Source organism: Ichthyophthirius multifiliis, assembly GCF_000220395.1.
Source record: "Ichthyophthirius multifiliis unplaced genomic scaffold scaff_1120509251164, whole genome shotgun sequence".
NCBI classification, from domain to species: Eukaryota; Ciliophora; class Oligohymenophorea; order Hymenostomatida; genus Ichthyophthirius; species Ichthyophthirius multifiliis.
The window spans coordinates 33,419-51,755 of NW_004086143.1; the positions used below are offsets into that span (position 1 = coordinate 33,419).

At 14.8% G+C, this 18,337-nt stretch overlaps 4 protein-coding genes and 1 non-coding gene across 5 annotated transcripts, besides 41 other annotated features; 4 read left to right on the top strand and 1 right to left on the bottom strand. All coding sequences in view use genetic code 6, as the record gives it.

Annotated features, from left to right (window-relative positions):
• The first annotated feature begins 170 nt into the window (after nt 1–170).
• Nucleotides 171–253: a microsatellite.
• Nucleotides 172–244: a microsatellite.
• A 2,829-nt stretch (nt 254–3,082) lies between the features above and the next one.
• Nucleotides 3,083–3,127: a microsatellite.
• Nucleotides 3,084–3,163: a microsatellite.
• Nucleotides 3,100–3,163: a microsatellite.
• Nucleotides 3,164–4,771: 1,608 nt separating this feature from the next.
• Nucleotides 4,772–4,918: a microsatellite.
• Nucleotides 4,774–4,882: a microsatellite.
• Nucleotides 4,902–4,940: a microsatellite.
• A 2,057-nt stretch (nt 4,941–6,997) lies between these two features.
• Nucleotides 6,998–7,052: a microsatellite.
• Nucleotides 7,053–7,057: 5 nt separating this feature from the next.
• Nucleotides 7,058–7,114: a microsatellite.
• Nucleotides 7,115–7,217: 103 nt separating this feature from the next.
• Nucleotides 7,218–7,290: a microsatellite.
• Nucleotides 7,234–7,304: a microsatellite.
• Nucleotides 7,305–7,348: 44 nt separating this feature from the next.
• Nucleotides 7,349–7,403: a microsatellite.
• A 1-nt stretch (nt 7,404) lies between these two features.
• Nucleotides 7,405–7,545: a microsatellite.
• Nucleotides 7,413–7,474: a microsatellite.
• Nucleotides 7,478–7,524: a microsatellite.
• A 766-nt stretch (nt 7,546–8,311) lies between the features above and the next one.
• Nucleotides 8,312–8,649: a microsatellite.
• On the top strand, nt 8,359–8,682 carry IMG5_151730 (hypothetical protein; the record flags this gene model as incomplete). Its single annotated transcript, XM_004030814.1, has 1 exon — nt 8,359–8,682. The coding sequence occupies one exon, from the start codon at nt 8,359–8,361 to the stop codon at nt 8,680–8,682; it is 324 nt and encodes a 107-aa protein (XP_004030862.1).
• Nucleotides 8,683–8,720: 38 nt separating this feature from the next.
• Nucleotides 8,721–8,791: a microsatellite.
• Nucleotides 8,721–8,801: a microsatellite.
• Nucleotides 8,802–8,807: 6 nt separating this feature from the next.
• Nucleotides 8,808–8,897: a microsatellite.
• Nucleotides 8,898–9,647: 750 nt separating this feature from the next.
• Nucleotides 9,648–9,698: a microsatellite.
• A 294-nt stretch (nt 9,699–9,992) lies between these two features.
• Nucleotides 9,993–10,083: a microsatellite.
• Nucleotides 9,994–10,079: a microsatellite.
• Nucleotides 10,030–10,075: a microsatellite.
• Nucleotides 10,048–10,164: a microsatellite.
• A 143-nt stretch (nt 10,165–10,307) lies between these two features.
• Nucleotides 10,308–10,358: a microsatellite.
• Nucleotides 10,359–10,612: 254 nt separating this feature from the next.
• On the top strand, nt 10,613–11,633 carry IMG5_151740 (hypothetical protein; the record flags this gene model as incomplete). The annotated part of the gene is made up of 1 exon (XM_004030815.1): nt 10,613–11,633. A coding segment is annotated over one exon (567 nt), but the record flags the coding sequence as incomplete, so codon positions are not given.
• A 1,356-nt stretch (nt 11,634–12,989) lies between these two features.
• Nucleotides 12,990–13,068: a microsatellite.
• On the top strand, nt 13,069–14,086 carry IMG5_151750 (hypothetical protein; the record flags this gene model as incomplete). Its single annotated transcript, XM_004030816.1, has 2 exons — nt 13,069–13,295; nt 13,342–14,086. 2 exons carry the CDS (start codon nt 13,069–13,071, stop codon nt 14,084–14,086), a joined length of 972 nt encoding a protein of 323 aa, XP_004030864.1.
• A 234-nt stretch (nt 14,087–14,320) lies between these two features.
• Nucleotides 14,321–14,356: a microsatellite.
• Nucleotides 14,322–14,356: a microsatellite.
• A 1-nt stretch (nt 14,357) lies between these two features.
• Nucleotides 14,358–14,429, bottom strand: IMG5_151760. The gene has a single exon. It is a non-coding gene; the product is annotated as a tRNA-Pro (tRNA).
• Nucleotides 14,430–14,469: a microsatellite.
• A 102-nt stretch (nt 14,470–14,571) lies between these two features.
• Nucleotides 14,572–14,631: a microsatellite.
• Nucleotides 14,577–14,617: a microsatellite.
• Nucleotides 14,632–14,674: 43 nt separating the features above from the next.
• Nucleotides 14,675–14,707: a microsatellite.
• Nucleotides 14,708–14,955: 248 nt separating this feature from the next.
• Nucleotides 14,956–15,020: a microsatellite.
• Nucleotides 14,959–15,074: a microsatellite.
• Nucleotides 14,965–14,998: a microsatellite.
• Nucleotides 14,966–14,997: a microsatellite.
• Nucleotides 14,978–15,030: a microsatellite.
• Nucleotides 14,981–15,075: a microsatellite.
• Nucleotides 15,076–15,480: 405 nt separating this feature from the next.
• IMG5_151770 (hypothetical protein) lies at nt 15,481–15,677 on the top strand (the record flags this gene model as incomplete). The annotated part of the gene is made up of 1 exon (XM_004030817.1): nt 15,481–15,677. A coding segment is annotated over one exon (197 nt), but the record flags the coding sequence as incomplete, so codon positions are not given.
• An 847-nt stretch (nt 15,678–16,524) lies between these two features.
• Nucleotides 16,525–16,589: a microsatellite.
• Nucleotides 16,588–16,619: a microsatellite.
• Nucleotides 16,620–18,337: the final 1,718 nt, after the last annotated feature.

The window sequence follows — 18,337 nt, forward strand, 5'->3', positions numbered from 1 at the left end:
AAATCATCATAATCATTACATTAGAAAACATATAAAAGAAATAATAAAAAGCTAAATTAAATTAAAAAAATGTTTTTCCATGTTAACTATATATTTATTATGTTAAAAAATATAATAAAAGAAAAAAATATATATTTATAAATAAATATAAATGTTAATTTAAATAAATGTTATATATATATATATATATATATATATATATATATATATATATATATTTATATATATATATATTAATATATATGATTATATTTTTTTTTTTATATGATTATTTTTAGTTAATTAATAATGATATTATTTTTAAATACATATTAATATATTTCTTTTATTACTTTTTAACTGCATAATCAATATATTTTTATTTAAGATTAATTAAAAACATATGTAATATTCCATATATAAAAATACAAAAACATCCTAAAATAAACCAACCACATTAATCATTTTTAGTATATAATTATTCAAAAACAAACTTACAACTACAATCATAATAAATATTCATATGCATAGGTTTATACATTTTTTTATTTTATTTATTTTTTATTTTAAAATATTATAAAAATTCTTTTATATAAAAAAAAAAAAATATTATATCAAAATTTATTAATATTTAATAATAAAAATTCTTCTAAATTTAACAAAATAAATGGTTAACTTTAATCTTATCTAATAATACATTTTTAAATAAATTTTTAAAGAGTACAATATTTCTTCGGTTCATATGCTTGAGGGTACTTTTAATTTAATTATTCTATAATTTTTATACAATTTTAGTCATTTTCATCATATTAATCTTATATAGTTAATTTTTTAATAATATCTCCTTTACAATTATTTTCAAAGAAAATATAATTAAAATAAGCTAACGCAATTTCACCAAAATCAGGCTTTTCTTTAAACAAAGCTTAATAATTATTTATATTTTTCTCATATTTTTCCTTCAAATAAATCTAAACCTTCAAATGAATATTTTCAATATCATTTTTTTTATACCCATAACTATAATTTTTACTCTTTTAAACCCTAGGATACATCTTAATCCTCTCTTCACAGTCTTAATTTAGTTAATTATACAAAGATTCTGCTCCATACTTATATTTAGCTGATAATTTTGCATTTTCTTAGAATTCAAAAGGTAAAAAGTTCCCCACATTCTTCAAAAAATTATCATTTTATTCAATTGGCATTTTAATAACCTATTTCATTTATTATTTATAAATTTCCAACATTTATCTTTCTATAAGTCCATCAATCATCTCACAAATATCTTCAAATTTCAAAAATTAAAAAGCTTCATTTTTTCCATTTTTTTAAACTTAAAAATCTTCTTTTACAATTTTTTTCCCTTTTTTAATTCTCTACGCAATATAAGAATCTCCCCCTGGTACCCTTCCTCTATAATAAATTAAAGCAAAAGTAATATTATCGAAAATCCTTCTACACACAAAAAATAAATGACCTAATATTATACTCAAAATACCGAAAAAAATATGCATAAAAATCATCAAAATACTCAAAAAAATCTAAAAAAAACCCTTTATAATTAACCTATATATCAAAAGGTCAAATACAGGTACTATAATAGGTAAATCCCACTCATCGTGTTTATTCGGAACTGTAAAATCAAAACAAAAAAGGCAACAAATCATCCCTAAAATCACATATAGAGGTGCTAAAAGTAAACTTAAAGGAATCATAATTAAAAAAAATAAAGCTAATATCAAAACTAGGGTCCTTAGGCATATATTTATTAGAATAAACCCCAGTATAAAGTACCTCCATATATAATTTTCCAATCTATTGAATATACGGACAATTGATTTCCCCAAAAGACCCACGTCGGGTTCATTTTCAAATTTTTGGATGTTATCAATTACTTATTATTTAATTAGTTTATACTCTGCGCTAATAGAATTCACAATAGAAGATTATTGTTCAAAAAGCTGTCCAGATTTACTATTCACAGCATATTCTTGTGCAAAAGGACTCGAACAAAAGACACATTTGAAAGATATTTGTGAAAAAAAAGCCATATAAGTGAAATAATGAACCCATTTGTGTGTCATAAAATATGCCCAAATAAATAACATGGGTATTTTCCAGCCATAAAAAGAGGTTTTTATATTTATTTCATTTGCACGTTTTTCTTTATACTCATTTCCTATTTTGACGACCTTTACTCTGAAATAATTATACGTTAATTTATTTATTTTGGAATACGTTTTTATTTAGTTTATGATATTTCTTTTTTCTAAAATACTTATTCCTTTTTTATTTTCCTTCCAGAAAAGTTATATTAAATCCACTTATTTTTATATATTGTAATTCTTTAAATTCTAAACTATAATCTTCTAGTTTCCATAATTCCTTTTATTATTATTCGGCTGTATTTCTATAAAAACAGAATGTTTTCTCAATATATTATATGCCCTATAGTTATTTTCTAGACTCATAATAATCGAATTATCGATGTTTTTTGATTGCAGTTCTTTTTTCATTTTATCTATTTAAATATCACTTAATAAATCCTATAAATCGAATAAATAGTACTCCTAATCAAAATTATTACACTTTAAAAAGTCTTATAAAATCTTCAAAGTTTCTTCATTTAAGTCAAAATCATTTAATAAATTAACAAAAAGTAACGGAAATTAATTTAAATTCTTAAAAAACATAATATCTGTATACTTAGTTCCGCCTTCTTTTATTTATTTCTCAATTCTATCACATATAACATTCTAAACTTGGTTCTAGAATTATTATTAGTTTACATTATATAAAGGAATACCAAAAATTAATATCAAAAAGTGCAATGGAATACCAATAATAACTCTTAATGCTTCTAAAATATTAATCTATAAGCAATCAAAATTACAAACTTAGGAATTACAATGGGTATTTTTCTTATTTTAAAAAATTATTTACAGAGTATAACTAGTAAAAAATCTGTTTATAATTTATAAAAATTAACTCTTGCAACATTCTAAATATTCCTTTAAATTATTAAGAGATTTTTCTAATCCTAAATGAATCCAGGGTTGTATTAACCATATATCAGGATAATAATTTTTATCTGAATAACTATATAAAAATAAAAAAATATATAAATATATAAATATAATATAAATATATATATATATATATATATATATATATATAATATTTTATATGTTTTTTATTTAATCAATACACAGTAAATTAGCCTGTTTATTTAATTTCTTTTAACTATTAAGTATGTAATGGATCATATTATCTTTAAATTAGTATTTTTTTTTTATTTTCATCATTATTATTATCATCTAATTATATATTTATTTTCATTGTTAGTATATTTACATTTTTTTTATATGTTAAAGGCGTCAATTATTTAATTTGATCGAACTTGCTTTCTGGTAAATAAAATTTATGATTTTTTCCTGTTTTTTCCCAAAAAACTACATTTTATTTTATATAATCATTTAAGTCATTTATTCCTTCAATATCATTATTTGGTTAGTATGTATATGAATATAATAAATCACAATTATCAATTGAAAAATTAAATATATTTTTATTTTCTTTTTCTTTATATTATATATTTTCAATTTATTAAATAGTTTTATTTTTTTACATATTATTTGCTAATATTTTTATTTTGGTTTATTCATAATATTATTTGATACTAAATTTAACTATTCTTATACATTTTCTTATATTAATTACTTTTTTTCGGGCATATATTGCCCAGGTTTATCATTTACATTCATTTTTTATTTATATATTTCTTTTTAAATTTTATTTTATGTTTAAAAAAATTAAATAATAATAATTAAAAATATAAAAAAACTTAGTAAATATATATATATATATTCTTTCTTATTTTTAAGATTAAAAATAATAATGATTGTTTTTAATAAGTTTTTATATTTATACATTTTCTTTTTTTTAAAAAAAAGATAAAAAATTTTATATATTTAAAAGTTTAATATAAAGATCTTTAAATAATATATTTTTTAAAATATAAAAAACTAAAAAATCTATATAAAAAATCTTATTTATAACAATTTTTTTAAGTTTGCTATATTTTATTATTTTATTTATTATTAATTCAATTATTTTAGATTTTTCTTTTGAAAAAAAAAAAAACGTAAATAATTATATTTTATTATAATAAATAAGAAATATAAAATAAATACTATTATTTGTTAATATCAATATAAATATTTAAAAAAAATTTAAAACACTATAACTTATTTAAAAAAAATAATATAGTATCATTTTTTGCATAATAAAATAATTTTTAATATTTAATAATTAAAAAATAATATATATATATAATTTTTATTTAAATTTTTAATTATTTATTAATAAAATTTAAATTCAAAGATATATATATAAAATTTTTAATATTATTGAATATAAAAATATAAAATAAATAAATATAAAAAATGTATAAAATTTAGATTTAGTATTCAATATATAAAAATTAGTTAATTAATATATATAGCTTTTATTAAGATTTAAAATTTTTTTTTTTTTATTAATAAAAAAATAGAAAAAATTTAAATTATTTATTTATTAAAAAAAATATTTACATTTTAATAAAAAGATATATTATTAAAATAGATTATAACATAAAATCATTATTTTATAATATTAAAAAATAAGTATATGTGTATTATATAATTTTTTTTTTTTAAGCATATTATTTATTATTAAATAAAAATATTAAATTTAAAAATACTAATTTATAAAAAATGGATATTTAAGATTAAAAATAAAAGAAATTTTAAAATATATAAATTAATATATATATATATATATATATTTATTTATTTTATTTATATGTATTATATATATAATAAATTAAATAAATATATAAATTAATATATAAATATATATACATTATATTTTTAATTTACAATTTTATATAAATAATTTTAATAAATATTTTATTAAATTTATAATTTTTCGATCTATTTTTTTAAAAAAAATTGTAACATTACATATTTTTTTTTTTACAAGAATTTTTATATACGTATATTACTTTTAATCTTTTATAAAATAATATAAAGCATCATAAAAATTGTTTTTAAAAAATGATTTTTTTTCTTCTATTTTATTATTATTATGAAATTCTTTATAGCTATTCTAATTAATTTTCAATAAATAAAAATTAAAAGTAATTATTTATACACTTAAAAATATAATTAATATTATATTTAATATATAATATATTCCTTTTTTTTGAAATGATTATATATAAAAAAATATTAATCTCGATAATAAATACATTTAAACTTTTTTTTTATATAAAATTTATTTTTTGTTTATCTAAAATGTATAATTTCTTATATCAAATAATTAAAAATAAATAAAACCTAAACATTTTATTTTTTTAATCTATATTTATACACTATATAAATATTTAGTTTAAATCATTAAATGAATTCATTTTTTTTTATAATCTTTATAAATACATACCATATATTTAGAAAAAGCTGTAAATTATTTTTTATTTTATTTCAAATTGCTTTAAATAAATTGTTTTTTTTCATTTTTTTATATCTGTATTTATCTAGACTTAAAAATTAATTGTTTTTAATTATATTGTATATTTAAATTTATACTTTAATATATACTTTTTTTATCTAAAATTTTCATTTATATATAAAATATATTCCTAAAAATATACTATTTTTACATAAATCTTTTTAAATAATATTTACTATAATATAAAATTACTATATTATAATATATGCGTCTCTTTTTAAAATACTTAACTCCTATACACATTTATATGTTAAATCTGTATTAAAATATACTCTTTTATTTCCTAGAATTTGCAAATGAATATGTTCTTGTATTTCCGAAATCTTAAACTCTATATCTTCTTGCTTTCTCCAATTACATATGTACTTGCATTTCTAAATTTTTTAAGCTAATATATAATTATATATCTTCATATCGTAAATACATATATAAAAAAAATATTAAACTTATATCAAGAAATACGCTATTATATAGTCTAATATTATAAATATTTTTAATTGTACTTAAGAAATATAGAATTTTTTAACAAAATATTGCGAAAAAGTATACTAGATTTTATACAATATAATAAAAAGAATACTATATTAACATATATTATTAAAATATTAGTAAATATTTAGTAAAAAATTTGTGAAATATTTATAATATTTTTTTTTTTTTTGTGAAAATATTATTGTAATTATTATGAAGATTTATATGAATTTAATAAAAAAATATTAAAAATTCAGTATACTTTTTATTATGGATTTTTTGGTGTTATTTTATTCTATAAAAATTTCTTAAAAAATAAATAAATTATATTCCCTTTTTCTTTTTATAATCTTATTTATCTTTTTTTATATAATAAAAATGTCTTTTTTATAAAATTTTGTATTAGTTTTAAAAGAATTTTATTATTTATTACTAATTCCTATTTTTTTATTATTAGAACTATTTTAGGATATATAATGTACTTTTAATAACTTAATGATAGTCTTTATATTATAGTAAAATAAGGGTTTATAAAGATTATTTGAATCATTAATTCAATAATAATAAATATTTTTAACTTTTTTAGTTATTTAGTTTTTTTTTTTTATAGTTTAAAATTAATTCAGATTGGATAAGGAAGATATATTTTTATTTTATAAAAATAAAGAATTCATATATAAGTTTTATAACTGTTTTAATTGTGTTTTTTTTATATATTTATTATTTATAAATTAATGAAGAAAAAAAAAAAAGGACAAAAAAATAAAGAAATAAAGCGGATATGGAAAAAATAAAATAAATAAATCAATATTTTAAATAAGAAAATATTACAATATATAATAAGTGATAAAAACAATGAAAATATAACATTATATTTAAATAAAAAAACTTATATATAAAAAATAAAGAAGATATAGTATATAAATATTTAAAAAAATATAATTATTTTATTAGTTTTTAAAAAATGTGATATTTATTTATGTGTAAAATAATAATATATTTATATATATATATATATAAATATATATATATATATATATATATTATATTTAAGATAAAAAATAATTATTAACAAAAAAAAATAAAAAGTAATTAATATAAATAAAAATAAGTTTAGAAATATTTAATATATAAAGTTAGCTTATAAAAAATATTGTTAGAAATATAAACGATATAAATAAATTTAAAATATTTTAAATTAAAACAACATAAAAAAATTATGTATATAATATATATATAAATTATATATTATACTTTTATATTTAAATATATATAAATTATACATATTTTATTTTAGATTTTTAAAATTTTGATATTTGATATATTTTTTATTAATTTTTTTTTTAAAATTTATTGTTTTTATTTATATTAAAAAAATTTTTTTTTAATTTCTATGAAAATATTATAATATTAAATATTTTTTTTTTTTTAAAAATAATCTTATTTTTTATTTTCAAATTAAATATATTTTCTTTTATTTATTTTATAATAATAATTATTTTTTTTTTACTAATAAATATTATAATATTTTTATTTTTTTAATTATTTAATAATTATATATAATTTTTTACAACATAAAAATTAATAAATTATGATATTTTTATTTTTTCTTATTTATTTCATTAAATTAATATTTTCAATATAAATTAAATTGGTTATTCCTTTAATTTAATTTAAGTTTTATACGAATTTAAAGATTAAATGAATTAATTATAATTAAAATATTAAAAAATTAGTAATATATATGCTTAAAATATGATAATATTATAGCAAAAATATGAAGATAAATTCTAAAAATATTAAATAGAAATATAAAAATTTTTTGAAACAGTTTAAGAAATTGAAAAAATTAAAACATTAAAAAATATGTTCTGTTAAGAAAGAATTATTATTTTTAATTCTTTAAAAAACTATAAAATTTTTTATAAATAATATTTAAATTTTATAAGATAATTTCAAAAAAGATTTTAGTTATTAAAATTTTGACAAATTTAATAATTTTTTTTAAATCCTTTCTTCTATTTTAACTTAAAACGAGTTTTTTTAATTAACTTAAATAAATTAATAAATATAATAACATCAATAATTTTAAAATCTTATTTAATTAAAATAACATTATGGCTCTTAAAGTGAAAAAATAATATTAAAAGAAGTTTAAAGTGCTTAAATAGATTAAATGAAATTCCAAAATATAAAAACTAATGATAATTCTTAAAGTGATTAAATTAATTAAATTCAAAAAAATAGTTAAAGTGCTTAAATAGAACATTTTTTTGAAAAAAACTAAAGTATATAAATAGGAAAAATAAATATAGATTAAAGCATATATATAGAATATATTTATAATAGCGATTAATGCCTATAAATAGAAGATATTGTTAATAAAGATTAAAATAAATAAATATAAGTTACTCTTAAAAAAGATTAAAGTATATAAATATGAGATATTGCTAATAAATATTAAAGTTTATAAATAGGAGATATTATTAATAAAGATTAGAGTATTTAAATAGATAATATTACCAATAAAGATAAGAATGTAGTATAAATAGTAGACACTTTTAATAAAAATTCAAGTGTATAAATAAGAGATATTTTTAATAAAGATTAGAGTCTTTAAACAGTAGATACTTTTAATAACGATTAGATTGTTTTAATAGATAATAATATACATAATGATTAAAAATTATAAATAGAAGATGTTTTAGAAGTAAATTAGAGTGTCTAAATAAAAAATATAAATAAAGATAAGAGTGTTTAAATAGGAAAAATAAATAAAGATTAGAGTTAATAAATAGAAGATCTTACTAATAAAATTTAAAGTGTATAAATAGGAGTTATTTCTTAAGGAAATTAAAGTGTATTAATAGGAATTATTACCAATAAAGATTAAAAAGGGTAAATAGGGAATATTTTTAATAAAGACTATAATATGAAAACAGATAATGTTATTAATAAAGACTAAAGTGTTGGAAACAGAAGATTTTCGAGAATAATAAAATATTAAAAGGAATTTTTAGAAAATTTTAAGAACCTAAAAAAAGGGTTAGATGAGGACTATAATAATTAAAATTTAAATAATAATGATAAATATGATGATTAATATATAACCAATAAGGATAAACAAGATTAAAATAAAAAATAAGGAATAAATTATAAATAATAAGACTTAAAATATAAACTATATGGATTATAGTGTCGATATAAAGGACTTAAGTATGGATATTCGGGGAATTTAATAAAAAGGAAGAAATAAATAAAATAAAAAAATAAAGTTTAGAAAATAAAAAAGGCATTGATATTAAAATAATAGAGAGTAGTAACTTTAAAAAAATAATATAAAAATTTATTGAAATAGTGGATGAAATAAACAATTTTGATTAATATTAATATTAATATATATTAATAAGAATTTATAAATACTTCTATAAAAGATTCTTAATTTATTAATCAAATAAAATCTGGAAATAAATTCATTAAATAAGATTAGGAATATTAATTTCTAATATTAGATAAATAATATATTCAACTTATTGAAGATAAACAGGACATTGAAAAATGTTAAAAAATATTAAATTTATAAGAATAATTTAAGCTTAGTCAGAGAATATATATTGAAGAATATTTGGAAGAATTCTAAAGAGTTTAATAATAAAAATTAACTTAAATTTAATAATTAAAAAATAATTAATTTATACGAATAAGATAAGACGAATGTAAATATTATTAAAAATTATATTTTAATGAAAAATAATTATATATTAAATAATATAAAATTTTTATATCAAATATTTATTATAAATATATGTACCTAAAGTGTTAATTAATTAAAAAAATATATATATATAAATAGTTATTTTTTTTATTTATATATAAATAAATTATATTTTAATTATTTAATTTATATATTTTATATATAATAGTATTTTTGAATATTTCATATAAGATTATTAAATTTAATTTTTTTTTAAAAAAAAAGAAAACAAAATATATAAATAATAAATAAAATTATATATTATGAATATAAATAAAAAAAAATTATACATAATAAATTAATAAAATAAAATTAATATATTTAATTTTATATCAAAAATTTAAATCTAATCAAATATAATTATTATTATTTTTTTATAAAAAAAATAATAAATTAAGCAAATTAATCATATTAGATTACAAAAATTAAAACAGAATTCTTATATTTTTTGAATTACACTTACAATATCCATTTTAAATAAAAAAAAGCGTATTGAATAATAATAAAAAAAGAACTATAAAAACATCTGGTTAAAATAAAAAAAAAAAAAATATTATATATATATATATATATATATATATATATATATATATATATATATTTTATTATCTATACTAAAAAAAACCTTTCTATTATTCTCAAACTATATTTGAAAAAAACTTCTTTATAATTTATAAAATACTAATAGAAACTAATAAAAAATATAAAAAAATATATAAACACATATATATACTTATTTTAAGTCGTCTTAAAATTAATATTTTTATATATAAAATTAAAAAACTTTATAAAATACAATTGTTTTCAAATATGTATTTAAATCCATGGATGTTCCATTATTTACTCAATATTTAATCGTTTTTTCACATTATATTCCAACATTCCTTCTAGCAAAGATTTTAAATCATCTACATTAGTATATTAAGAATATAAATTTATCATAGAAGATACTTAATTCCAAAAAACCTCTTTATTAAATTACAAAAGTTAATAAATCTGATCTTTTTAATAACACCCATGCATAAAATATGGATTTTAATGAAATATAATCTAAAAGAGACTAACCCCATATGCAAAAACATCACATTTTTTTTCGTCAATAACAATACTCTAATCCATTCCTAAAAAATTGAAGATTTCCGGTGCAAAATAGCCAGGTTTTTTATTCAAAAAAAACCTAAAACACTCATTAAAATCTTTAAACCCTATTTTTTTCGCATAACCGAAATCCGCTAATTTAAATTAAGAATTTTCATCAAAAATAAATATATTATCCGGTTTTATATCATTATGTGCTATATTTTTTTCCTAATGTAAGTAAAATAAGGCAATTCCAATTTATTTTACCAATTTTTTAATTTTAATTATGTTACTTTATAGTAAATTTTCTCCTTTTTTCCATTCTACCTCATCAATTTCTGAGTTTTCTTCCTTCTTCTTGTATAAACATTACATTTTTTTAAAAAATTCTTACTTCTTTTATATGAGTACTTCAAAGCAGTCCTTCCCTCTTGCAAATTCACTCAATATATAAATCCCCTCTTTATGTTTTTTCAACTTTTTAGGCTCTAAAATATGCAAATTATTAATCCTTCGTGTTATATTATATTCATTTTCTAATAAAATACTTGCTTTTTTAGATTATTCTTGTATTTTTCCGTCTTTATGTACTGTTATTACCTCCTTCATGACTAATGAATCGTTATTTATTATCGATATGATCTTATATACGTCCGAATATATTATATTTGTTTAGGTTTTGGACTTGATAATATATTTTTAGACATATTTCGAATGCTAGTTTAGTAATTAATATGGCTTATTTTATTAGGAAAGTAATGATGAATTCATTATTAATTGTTTTATTGATTTTTATTTTTTTTTTTAATAAAAAAAATTTATGATGGAAATATAAAAAATATGAAATGTTTTTTTGGTTACTTCTTTTATGTAAATAATTATTATTTATAATTGTTTATATTATTTTTTTCCTCCTTTTTTGCTTTTTATTTTGTATTTTATTATTATTATTTATATAAATATTTGTTATTTTTTCCCTCTAACTTATTAATATAATATTTTATATATGAAAGAAAAGTTATTTTTATAAAAATTTTTATATATGTATATGTTTTTCGAAATTAAAAAAAAAAAATCTAAAATTAGATTAATATATATTAATAAAATTTAAAAAATAAAAAATATATATTATTTATTTAATATTATTATTTTTAATTAATTAATTATAAATCCTTTTATTTTTTTAAGGACAATTTTAAATTATTTTATTTAAAAAAATTATTTATACTTCACTTTTTAAATTAGATTGTTAAAAGTCAAACTAATTAAAGAAAGACTTTAGAAACTCATATATATATAATTTATATAAAATTATTTAATTTCAAAGAATTAAATTATTATATAACTAATTATTATTTATATAATAAAGATAAAGTCTAGTTATATATATGAAAGCACTAAAAATAATTAATATTCAAAAAATTTAAAATTAATTATAACTTTAGATTTGTAGGCAGTCTTGAAAAAAAAAAAATATGATCTGCCTTTATAACTCCTTTTTATTTTTTTTGCATTTTAAATTTTTATTTAATTATTGATTTTATGGTAATTCATTTCCTTTGAAATTCAATATATACAATTTCTAATAATAATAATTTTTAAAAAGTCAATTTTTCCATTTTTTCTTGCCTTAAGTTTTTAAAAAAAATTATAGAAAAATAAAATACATCATAATCATAATAAGTAATAATTTTAAATAAAAAAGAATATAATAGATATTTATTCATCTATATTAATATGTATAATGAAACATTTAGTTTATATTTAAAAAAAAAAAATACTCCTAAGAATTAGTATAAAATATATAAACTTCGTTTCTTTAATATTTCTCTACAGATTTGAAATAAAGATAATTTAAACTTCAATATTAAATTTTTAATCTAAAATAAATTATTTAAGTCTTTAGCAATTAAAATATTTACTTTTTTTAATTTAAAATTAATTTTAAAATTTTATTTTATAAAATTAATCTGAAAAATTATCATTTTTATTAAATTACAAAAGATCCTATTATATAATTTTCGGAAATAGATGAAAATAAATTTAAATATAAAATATAATATAATAGTTTTTTATATAAAAAAACATAATTTGAGGTAATCATATAAAGAAAAATTTAATTATATATAAAAATAAGCAATGGATATATTTAAAATTATATTTATGAAAAAAAAAAAAAAAAAAAAACATAAATTGATATTTATTAAAAATAAAAATATTAAAAAAATAAAATGTCAAATATAGGAAAAGTAAGTGAATTTATATCAATATGTTTATAACTTACACTAGAATCATCTAAAATAATATCTTAAATATAAAAATCAGGTTCTCTAGGTGAACAATGGAAAGGAAAAAATGATCCTATGACAATAGCCGATTTGAAAAGCCAAGCATTAATAATAAAAGGAATTCGTTAATTTTTCCCTTAAATAAAAATAGTAGCCGAAGAATAAATAGAGTAAAAAAACAAAGCATAAAAAATAATAATAATAAAAAAAAAAAAGTTACACAGGAGATTTAAATTATGATTTCTAAAAATTAAATAAAAAATTGATTCCAGAATAATATTTCTTAAAAAACAACTTAAATAATTAATTAAATATATCTGATGCAGTAGTCTATATTGACCCTTTAGACGGTACTTTATCCTATGTAAATGGAGAATTAGACTCCGTATGTACTCTTATAGGAGTTACAATAAACGGATTGCCCACAATAGGGATTGTAGGACAACATTATGATGATAATAATTAATATAATCCGAAAATTTATTTCGCACATTCTTAGGTTAATCAAGTTTTTTATGCTTATGGAAGCGAATTAAATGAAGAAGGAAGATAGTTTTATTTACCTTATGAATTTTAAAAACCTATTTATAATTCAAATTTGGATAATCTAGTAGCTACTATTTCCCAAAACAGAATTTCTTAGTAACAATTAGATACCATATAAGCACTTAAGCCCGTTTAAATTATCAGAAAAGGAGGTTTTGGAAAAAAAGGGTTGATGGTATTAGAAAAATAAGCTGATTATTTAGTTTATTTATCCAAAGGAGCATCTAGATGGGATATTTGTGCTTTGGAGGCTATAATATCAGCTGCTGGAGGATTTATTACTGATATAAATGCCAATAATTATTAATATGATGAAAATATGGAAGATTTTCATAATTAAAATGGAGGTTTAATGTCAATGAAGAAAGAAGTTTTAGATTATATTTCAGGTTAACTTTCAGATTATAAAATATGAATTTTTATCGAGAATAATAAAAATATAAATTCTAAAAGATATTTTAACAAATAATATATATTTTTGTTTTTTTAATATAAAAATTCTTGTAAAAAATAATAATAAATGAAAATATATATTAATTTTTTAAAACAAACTTATTAATATATATAAAAAATGAAATATATATTATTAGTATAATAAAAATATAATTAATTAATTTATATTTATATTTTTGTTTAAATTAAATTCCTAAAAAAAAAATAAAAAAAAAGAAAAAAAAGAAAAAAAGGGGGCAATCCGGGGATTGAACCCGGGACCTCTCGTACCCAAAACGAGAATCATACCACTAGACCAATTGCCCAATTAGATATATAATAATAATTAGATTCTAATAATGAATTTATTTATTAATAAATTTTATAATAATATAATAAAAAAATTAATTAAATAAATAATATATATTTTATATAAATTTATCAGAAAATATATAAAAATTTATAATGTATTTTATATATTATTATATATATATATATATATATATATATATATTTTAATAATATTTTCAAATTATTAATTGCATAAAATAAATAAAAATTACAAAACTTTATTTTATTTTTAAAATAATTTTTTTTATAAAATGGGTACATGCTGTGGAAAAAGAAAAGAAGAATATAATTAATAACCGTTATTTTAATAATAAAGAAAAATTTAATTTTTTATAAAAAACGATAATCTAAACATATATATAGCGAATAATTAATAATAGCATCCATAGCCTTAATAAAACAACAACGATATATAAGAATTATAATACTAAGAAATAAAATCAAAACTTAATACAATCCATTCAAACGAAGATTTATAAGAAAACGATAAAGTAAAAAATGCTTAATAAAAAAAAAAAAACTTAAAAAAAAACTAAAAAAAAAAAAAAACTTAAAAAAAATAAAAACAAAAAAAAATTTAATTAAATAAAAAAAATAAAAAAGTAAATAAAATAATAAAATTTCTAATTAAAAGATGAAAAAGAATAATAATATCCATAAATATAAATTTTAAAATAAAGTGAATAAGTAGAAGAAGATCCTTTTTTTAAAGAAGTATCCTAAATTTTAATAAGACATAAATTAAAATAAAACCAAGAAGAAGCAATAGAAGATGAAGAATATGAAAACAAAGAGACAATAAAAAAAAAAAAAAGAGACAATTCCATAACATCTATTCTCCAAAAAGAATTCGATTAAGATCAGACAGATAAATTTTTAAAATAAATATCTCTTTAAGACCTAAATGCATCTCGAAGTAATTCTAAATTAAACTCTCCAGAGAGAAAAACATATAATTTAAAAGAATAATGGGATTAGTAATAATATTATGATTTAATTAACTAATAAAAAAATGAAGCGAATAAAATGGACGAAGAACTTAAAAAAATTGCTAGAAAAAATAAATACAAATAATTTAATTAAGCCCTTATTAATGATAATCCTTATTTCAGAAAATCATATTAAGCATAAAATACTAACAATACAAAACTTTTGGGAATAAACTCTCTTGCTTCAAGTACTCATTCGCATAATTCTTCCGAATAAGGTATCAGAATGTCAAAGTAATAAAATAAATCCGAATTTTCGAAAAAGCCAAGTTAATAAAATAGCTAAGAAAACAGTCATTCCAATTTAAAAAGTATATTTATTGCTGAAAAAGATTTAGAAAAATTAGAATATACTTAAGCCTGAATAACTAAAAATAAAAATTTAAATATTATTTTTAATTAAAAACAAAATAAATATATATATATATATATATAAATAATTAAATATAGTTTTTAAATCTAATTAAATATTCAATATAAAAATTATTTATATCATAAAAAATAAAATCATTTTATAATCCATATATGATGATCATTCAATTTAAACCTAATATTCTTTTGGTAATATGACTTTATTTAAATAAACATGACTTGGAGGAAAAAAAGTTCCTAAACACCATAAACATAAGTTTATTTAAGAAAATGAATTATACATAAGTAATAGTCTATTTTTTAATTAATTTATAATGATTTGCTAAATAATTATATTATATTAGATAAAAAAATTCTTTAAAATTTAAATAAGTAAACCATAAATAAATGAAATATATAAAAAAAATTAAAAATATATAGATATAGTTATAAATTAAAATATGTGCTATTCTAATTCATTATAAAATAACAAACAAAAAAAAACTAAAGTAAGTAAACAATAAAAAAATAGTAAATTTTTAATATTATAAAAAATAATTAGTTTTTGTGTGAATATATATTTATTTAGAGATATTAAAATAAAATTATAATATTAAAAATAAAACATGTTTTTAAAAATAATAGATATAAAAATATAATAAAAGTAAATATATAAAATAATTTTATATATTTTTCTATATTTATTAGATATATATAAATAAATAAAAAAATATATAATATATATATATATATATATATATATATATTTTTATATATGTATATATAAATATATATTAATAAATTAAAAAATTAAAAAATTAAAAATTTATTTTTTATATATATTTTTTTTCAATATATATATATATCTTAAAAATTTTATTTTCATAATACTAATTAAGCTCATTATTTTTTTATTATTTTATTTTTATTCAAAACTTTTATTATTATATTTATTTAATTTATTTTTCATAATTTTTATCAAAGATATCTTTTATTAATAGTTAAATAGCATAAAAAAGTTTACATTGTTTATTTTTTAATCAGTAGTATTTTTTATCCTCTATATTAATTATCTCAATGTATAATGTAAATTACAATATTTCTACCTGTATTATTTTTTTATTATTAATTTTATTTTAAATTTACAAAAAGCTTAATAATATAATATAATTTAGATTTTCTGATATTTTATAATTAATTAAATTTAAATTCATTTTTTATTTTCTCTAAATTTTATAATAATAATAAATATAAAATAGAAAAAGATTAAATAATAATTTTATTTAAAAAAAATTCATATTTAATTTCAATTCAAAATTTCATAAAATTAATTTTCTATTAAATAAAATAATTAATGTAATTAAAATAATATTTATAATTCTTAATTTTTAATCTATTATTCTTGGTATTTTATATAATTTTTATAATTCTTAAATAAATATAAATTATTAATTTAATAATATTTTAAAAAAATATAATTTTTTATATTTATATTAAATAGTGAATATAATTATAATTTTATTTAATATAAAAAATTTAAATAATAATCTAATAAAACATTGTATTAATATTTTTTTTTTATATATATTTTATTAAAATAACTATTATATAATAAATAATAATATTATTCATTTTTTATAATAAATAGCAAAATTCAGACATTTTATAAAAGAATCATATTAATTTTATAACATTAAAATGATAAGAGATTAACTAGAGTAAATACTTAAGAAATAATCCGAATAATAGAAACAATGTATTAATTGTTATAAATATGAATAATAGCTTTAAAAATTAGAAGCAGAAATAAGATGACGAATAGGGGTTTTTTTAATTTTTATATAGTTTTTATAAAATAAATATATATTTATATAAAAGATTGAACAACAACTAAAAGTATTAATAGAAAATATGTAATAATAATTAATAGAAAATAAATAATCATTAAAACAAGAAAATTATAATAAATTAATAATTAGAAATATAGATAAGTAAAATAAAACAAAAATGTGTAGAAAAAAAAATAGTTTAAACATAAATTAATCTTCTCAATTAAAATTAATAAAGCATTTTTAAAATAAAATTTATTAGAATATTGATGAAAATTATAATAGTATATAACATTAAATTCCAAATAATTAAAAAGAAAACGATATAGCTAAATACAAATGCGAAATAAAAAAAAAAGACTAAAAAATAAATATAAATAAAATTAAAAAATGCATTTTAAATTAATTATAATAAAAATAATAATACTAACATATAAACATATAATAATAGTAATACATAGTATTGCTTTTCTAAAAATGAAAGAATTTAATAGACAGAGAGTACTTTTAGAAAAAATAATGATTATTTTGATAATAATTCATAAATAAATGCATATGAAAAACAAGTAATTTTTTTATTTTTATTTAGAAAATTTTAATGATATAGTTATTAGAATTAAATTACTTAAAAGACATACAGTTTAGATATAAATACAAATATATAAATAGAAACAATTTCTAAATAAAAAAACATGAGTTCTTTATATTTTTAAA